Raw genomic sequence first — 7,972 nt, forward strand, 5'->3', positions numbered from 1 at the left:
TTAGGTTGTGGAAAGCTTTAGGTATAAGTATGGAGAATTTGACGTTTGAAAATCCAGTATCACCAGATCGTGTAGTTTGTGTCTTTGCTGATTCTCCTCATCTCATGAAACTCATAAGAAACAATTATGGGATTATAGTCAAGTTTAATAAGAGTATTATTCTGACTTTTTTTTTTGACAGAGTAAATGGATCAGAAGAGAGAGTATGTCTAATATATATGCATATCTATACCTATATACAGTATATACAGTGACATATACATAATTGGAAGTGCTGAAATCAATCTTAATGGATATGTACTTAGCTATTCGGAATTATTGATTATACTTTGGTCTTTAACCGTTTGGCATATCTCAGGCCTAATATTCGAATACAAAGGCTGACATAACTTTTGTCCAGAGATTTTAGAGATGCGTCTGAGTTCCTCCAAGAGAGTTTTCACAAATGTAGAATAACGTACAGTAATCCCTATAATAAATGTAGACAATGAATAAAAAGCTTTATTAAATATATTTACACACACACACACATATATATACATATATATATATATATATATATATATATATATATATATATACATATATATATATATATATATATATATATATATATATATATATGTATATATATATATATATATATATATATATATATATATATATATATATATATAAATATATATATATATATATATATATATATATATATATATATATATATAAATATATATATATGTATATATATATATATATATTTATATATATATAAATATATATATATATATATATATATATATTTATATATATACTGTATATATATATATACATATATATATATATATATATATATATATATATATATATATATATATATGTGTATATATATATATATATATATATATATATATATATATATATATATATATATATATATACCGTATATTTACACCCATATATATTCATATATATATATATATATATATATATATATATATATATATATATATACATGTGTGTGTTTGGTGTGTGTTTGCGTGTGTGTGTGTGTGTATGTATATGGGTATATATATTGCCAACTTGCTCGAGACACTGCATGTTTAGACAGAGTCACGACAACTGGGGACAAATTGAATATTGCTATTCGTTGCTCTAACGTAAATAGAATGTTCCAGGCATTGCGTGATAAGTAGAAACGTGTTTCTATGGGAACCAAAATTCACTTTTTTCCATGAGTAAATGGCTATGAGATTTGCAACAGAGAATTAAAACAAATAATGTGTTTGTCCCGTTGATGGTCTAGATCACTCTGCTGCTCGTAATCTATCTCCTGTAAATCGTATGGGTTATTTTATGCAATAATTTGATTGTTTTGGCCTACTCAATGTTGAAATTTCTTCTGCTCTCAGGTAGCAGATTCCATGTTTAAAGAAATAAAGTTTCTAATGAGATTGCAGAATTCGACAAATACGATTGCGCGCTGCCATTGCTTTCATAAATGAAAATGGGAAGAGATGATGTTTCCGATGTATATACGTGACATTCTGTTGCTCTGTAATTGACAGCAAGTTGATAAAAGATTACATTCATGTTCCGCCTTTCCTTTTGAGACTGAAAAATGTATGTGTGTTTTTCTTTTTTACATCTCAAGTAATCTTGGCGTCCACATTGGATCTAGTTCCAGCTAACAGTTAATTACTTGAGAAAAGAATATACGATGTCGTTGTTTATTTTCTTCTTTTATAAGATTTGACTCGATTTATGCATTTACATTTTCATTATGTGTGAAGTCCACAAACTGAAGCATAAATTTCCTAAACGAAAAGCTTATTCCTATCTAAAGCGTTTGTTTTCATCTTTATGAAGAATTAATTATATTTTCCTCATATTTCATGAACTTTTAGTGTCCCTTTTCTTCCTGTTGGTTGTCATTATTTTTTTTTTTATTCACTATTCCGTTCACATTAAGGCTGACTCATTTTGCTCCGCTTCAACAGCAAATTCCTATGGAATTAATTCTACAGTTTCTCTGATTATCTAGTGTAATTTGAGCTTGTTCTGGGAATGATTATGATACTTACTATGAATGAGAACTTTGTAAGAGATCTTTATGTTAACGAAAGACCTGGGGTAGTAAGAATCATAATAGCTGATAACATAACATTATAAAGAAAACTAAAAGGAAGGACGATGAAAGGTGGAGCAGTTTCATATGGTGATATCATCATACATCATATATTTCAGGGGGGTTTTAAGAAAGAATACTGTAAGATATTAAAATGAGAGAGAGAGAGAGAGAGAGAGAGAGAGAGAGAGAGAGAGAGAGAGAGAGAGAGAGAGAGAGAGAGAGAGAGAGATTTATAAGTATACGAATTAATTATTAAAAAAGACAAGATATCAGTTCCTTTGTAGGAAAAATATAGATTACCAGGCCTTCTCTCTCTCTCTCTCTCTCTCTCTCTCTCTCTCTCTCTCTCTCTCTCTCTCTCTCTCTCTCTTTACCAAGAGATTTAGAACAGTGCAAATGGCAGTACTTACCAGAATAACTCTGGTCACGTCCTACATATATCCAGAGTTAATTATTTCCAGGGAATCTCCCCCAAAGGAAGCATAATCATCAATGAAACCTCGTATGTCTTTGGCGGCGGGAAGACAATTGATTCTTTTGACCTGTAATTAGACTTAATATTCGACCCGATAATTAGTATACAGCTAAGGGACTACTACCGCTTTCATTTCTGTTGTTACGCTCCAGGATATAAGGGATTTATTTACCTTAAGTGTAACCGGACACGCCAAAATATTGGGCTAATTTCGGTTCTTGTAATGGAACTTTCATTTTGCCTTGTTTATTGCAAAGTATGATTTTCGTGAAAAAGAACACATTCGCTTGTTTCGTGGTACTACTTATCAAGTACTACAGATGCGAGTAAAATCGTTAGTTTCAACCAAAAATAACAGTAGTAGCAATATTGGATCATCTCACTTGAGCTATGTAATCATCCGGTTACGCCGATTGTTGTAGTATAAACTTTTTAATTCACATTATTTTTTGTTGATGTATTTACAACGAAGATGATTAGAATGCATTTTCTACTTATTTTTATACTTCTGATTTTCAAGTAACAACAAATTAACTAGTGAAGGCAGAAAAATTAGTGCGTCAGTAAAAAATACAACAGGTAAATACGTAATATCAAATAGGATTAGTGGTCATCAGTAGCTCTTGTAGCAGTTCACCGGTTTTTAAGTATATGGGGCTTTCGATTCAGGTTGGGAGCTTGGCCGTCTGTACTCAATTTGATGTTCATTGTTCGTATATATATATATATATATATATATATATATATATATATATATATATATATATATATATATATATATATACATATATTGCCATTCGGATAATTGCCAGTGGGGCAATTACCAGCAGGACAATTTCCATGCTTAACAATTATTTTCGGTACTAGGTGATTTCCTTGTTTAGAAATTTTGGTAAATATTTCTACTTCCAAACTTCAGTAGTGAACATTTTTATTTGTATACTTCAGCCCTTTTAAATGATTTCTACCATCAAAAGTGAGCGTGGCAAAGATATTTTCGTTGATACTCTACAGTATATGTACCATAAAAATGGATCTAATAGCGATAAGTCCATAATATACTGAGAATGTGCAAAGAGAAAACAAAACTCGTGTAAAGCTAGAATGCACACAAAATCAAAATCAGAAAACTACCAATTGATAAAAACTACCGACGAACATAATCATGAAGCATCTAAAAGTACTGTTGATGCTAAGACTGCTGTTGTAAAGTTAAAAGATTTTGTTGTGTCGAATGATTCCACCACAATATCATTAGTTGTAAGCTGCTTTTCGACATTGGATACTTGCTCACGGGCTGAAAAGAAATACGTCCAGCATCTAAGTAGAAATGTTCGTCGATGGAGGCAACAAACTATAAGTGCTCAAGCAATCCATAGGGAAAAGATCGGTTTTTGCATTCCAACAAATTTCCAACATCTTTCATTTGGAGAAAAGTTTTTGCAGTATGATTCGGGAGCTGAAGACCATAATCGTATTCTGATATTTGCTACTGAAGTTGGGTTGGATCATTTAATTAGGTGTAGAAACTTGGCAGTTGGTGGAACCTTCAAGGTGTCACCGGGAATCTCTTATCAACTTTTCACCATCCATGTCCAAGTAGAAAATTGTAGTTTTCCTCGAATACTTGGCCTTCTTTCAAACAAGACTCTGGAAACACATGAAATGTTTCACAACAAAATCCATGACATCCTTCAGCAAACTCCTACAACTATAATGAGTAATTTTGAAAAGGGGTCTTTTAACGGATTTAAAGGTATTTTTCCTGACGCTATTATGAATGGATGTTTCTTCCATTTCTGCCAAGCGAATTACAGGAAAATTGTTGAGTTAGGGTTTAAGGATCGATACCGCAGTGATAACGAATTCTGTCTCAAGATGCGATGTTTCTCTTCTCGTGCCTTTTTACCAATGGAAGACGTTCCAACAGATTTTGAGGAACCCTCCGAGGACGAAGATATCCTTGAAGAATTTCTCGCTTATTTTGAAGTTACTTACATAAGAGTGATGAGAGGAAGAGGCGGTAAGCGAAGAAGAGCCAGTCCATTATTTCCAATTTCGATTTGGAACATGCACGTAAGAACTCAAATGTGTATACTACGAACGAACAACAGTCTCGAAGGATTCCACAGTGCTTTATCAAATAATGCTGAACAACAGCCTCATATTTGGAAACTTATACATCGTTTCATGAAAGAGGAAGTTTTGTCGCGAACAAAAGTGATTCAAATGGAAAGAGGAGATGAGAGACCTAAAAACACAAAATATAAGATCAACAAGCGTTTAGAGCAGATAGTCAGCCGCTATAATCCTGACGATAGAATCATCTATCTTAGATCTATTGGTTATAATGTACATATTTTCTAAAGTATGATAAAAGTGTTATAGATGGGTTTTGTAAATAAATGTTTCTTAAACTATTTTCGATAAATTTTATGTACCTTTTTTCCCTCTATTTAATCTGTTTTTGATAGAATTTAAGCAAAGGCTATCCAACTTATGAAACATAAAATGAAAGCAATTACCAATAAGAAACAGATAGAAAACAATTCAATAATAATTTATCAATGGCAATTGTAAGGCTGGCAATTTTCCGGTTGGCAATCGCCCATACATTATATATAATATATATATATATATATATATATATATATATATATATATATATATATATATATATATATACATATATATAATGTATATATATATATATATATATATATATATGTGTGTGTGTGTGTGTGTATATATGTATATATGTATACATACATATATATATATATATATATATATATATATATATATATATATATATATATATATATATATATATGTATGTATATGTATATGTATATGTATATGTATATGTATATGTATATATATTTATATATATATATATATATATATATATATATATATATATATATATATATATATGTATATATATATAGGGAAACGACTTTCGCACTAGTCTGGGTCACCTGCACTAGGCTGGTTTGCTGTGGGCGATCAGATGGAAATTTCCCATCATCGTTGATCAGTACTGGCCAACGTGGTGATGAAAACAGGTCATATCCCAGATGTGAATTGAAATGTCAGAAGCCTTTGTCCTGCAGTGTAATGGAAACAGTTGCATTTGTTGTTGTTGTTATGGTCATCATATATATATATATATATATATATATATATATATATATATATATATATATATATAATATATATATATATATATATGTATATATGTATATATGTATATGCATAAAACTCACAGGAAACGTGATGCTCAGATGCAGAAGAACCACAGGGAATATGAAAATACAAAATATACGATTAAGTCCTGAGTAGTTTCCTGATACTTCTTCAGAGGTCTAATTTATTGAGGGAAAGTAAATATATGAACATACATATAGGGGCTTAGAGAACAATGACACTCCCTTACCAGCTACCTGGGCTTGGGTCAGGTGTTAATTGGCGGAGACCCAAGCTCATTAGACACCTGCCAAAAAGGGTAATTTCTGGTGGCTGGTAAATTCTTGTTTTTTGACTTTCAGTACAGTTTATTCATATGAATAACGGTAGCCTTATCTTATATAAATACATAAGCAAAACAATTTGTATATGTAAAACACATGCACACTAAATAGTTTACGTACACGCTAATTAGTGGACATAAACTATCGCTATGTGGAGACTATATCTACCTCTTTCTAGTTAGCTTATCCACTCTTCAAGGTTTACCAAGATTTACCTCTTACCTCTTTGGTTAATACTTTACAGGAAATATACAGTCACCGTGCCTTAGGTATTTAACACTACCGGGGAGGAAAGAAACTTGTGGATCACATGAACTATATATATGAGAAACAAAAACGGTTCCAGGACTTAGTGGAAATGTGAAATCAAGTCCTGCAAAGTTCGAGTCCACACCATGACGCATGACGAAGATTATGATATAATCAAGAACGTCGGTTAACATCATCACAGTTCGTGTGCTTCTAAACCGAAAGATATGTTTGTCTCTAACGTTACTTTGTTAACTGAAAATATGCAAATCAAAATAATTTTGCTGTTAATATTTAGTTTCCTATTGACAATTTACTAAACTTTAATTCCCTTATTCCTCAGTGGTGTTGGTGTTTTAGTATAGTCTATAAGAGATTTGAAATTAATAGCCTGTAATATATACGTTAATATTTCTGATAATAAACATTTGAGAAGACATTTTTTCTAGCTTGCTTTAATTTTTCTTCTCTTTATATCTTATTGAAGGAAAACCGAGACTTTCAACTATATATTATTAATTCAAATCATATGCGATTTTTCGGTGTTCATATTTTGTCAGATATTCCATGAAAATATATCATAATTAACTTGCTGACACTGAATCTAACGACACTTTGAGATAATAGTTATTTCATCTATGTTAGTCCATTTTTTTGTAAATAATAGACGAAAGTGAATAAAGAGAAAAACTTTAAAGAAAAAGCTATCTCAAGATAGGAGTGTAGAATTGCTGTGTAATGCGAATGTTTTTCTAGATCAATTAAGTGAGTATTTTGAAGAATTGTTAAATGCAAAGAGTGCAGGAGAGGCAGCGTTGAGAAATGCAATTTTCGGAATGGTTACTGTGAGATTGATAGTGCTATTTTTACCTGACTGCTTAGTATGTTAAAAGGCAATTAAAGAAAGGGATTGAAGAAAGAAAATATACGACTGTTTTTTAGGATTTTTAGTGAGATTCTTCTATAAAATGCTGGCAGTGTCGTCCAGTAACTCTCCAGGCTCCGTAAATTATATATGGATGAGGAAACGTTTTCAAAATAATGGTTTTATAGGGTTGCAGGTCATCCATAACCAGCTCAGGTAATTGGCATTTCCTTTAGCAGTCACACGTCATAAAAATCAGCTATAAATTGACACATGGGATTGTATCTTGTAGGATCAAATATTGGATTATAATAACTCAAAAGCCAGCCTTAGTGGCATCACCCAAAACCCTACAATAAGCTCATAACAACATTGATGTGGCACACACAAATGAAAAGTAATGATTGTGCCTTGAGATTAGTCCAAACAGATTGTTCGTCCCCGGCGTTTCCACTGAGTTGCTACAACAGCGATGATGAATAATTATTCTTTTGAAGGGAAAAGTAATTGCTATAAACATATTAATGTCATAATGTTACTTGATATTCATGGGGAGCTGTATGGTAGGATTTTTATTCAGTAAGTTTCCATAACTGGATATTGGAGATAGAATAGTATTTTAAGGCGCAAAGCTCTGCTATAAGGAATATTGTGTAAATTGGTTGAGGAATAGTTGATAAACGCACATTCTATTGCAGAGTTGTTATCAAGTAATAGAAACT

At 31.3% G+C, this 7,972-nt stretch overlaps 1 protein-coding gene across 1 annotated transcript; it reads left to right on the plus strand.

The window, feature by feature from the left end:
- Positions 1-3,707: 3,707 nt before the first annotated feature.
- LOC137643191 (uncharacterized) lies at positions 3,708-4,970 on the plus strand. The gene has a single exon (XM_068376039.1). The coding sequence runs from the start codon at positions 3,708-3,710 to the stop codon at positions 4,968-4,970; it is 1,263 nt and encodes a 420-aa protein (XP_068232140.1).
- The last annotated feature ends 3,002 nt before the right edge of the window (positions 4,971-7,972 follow it).

The sequence above is a fragment of the Palaemon carinicauda genome, chromosome 6 (assembly GCF_036898095.1).
Source record: "Palaemon carinicauda isolate YSFRI2023 chromosome 6, ASM3689809v2, whole genome shotgun sequence".
Classification (NCBI taxonomy): Eukaryota; Metazoa; Arthropoda; class Malacostraca; order Decapoda; family Palaemonidae; genus Palaemon; species Palaemon carinicauda.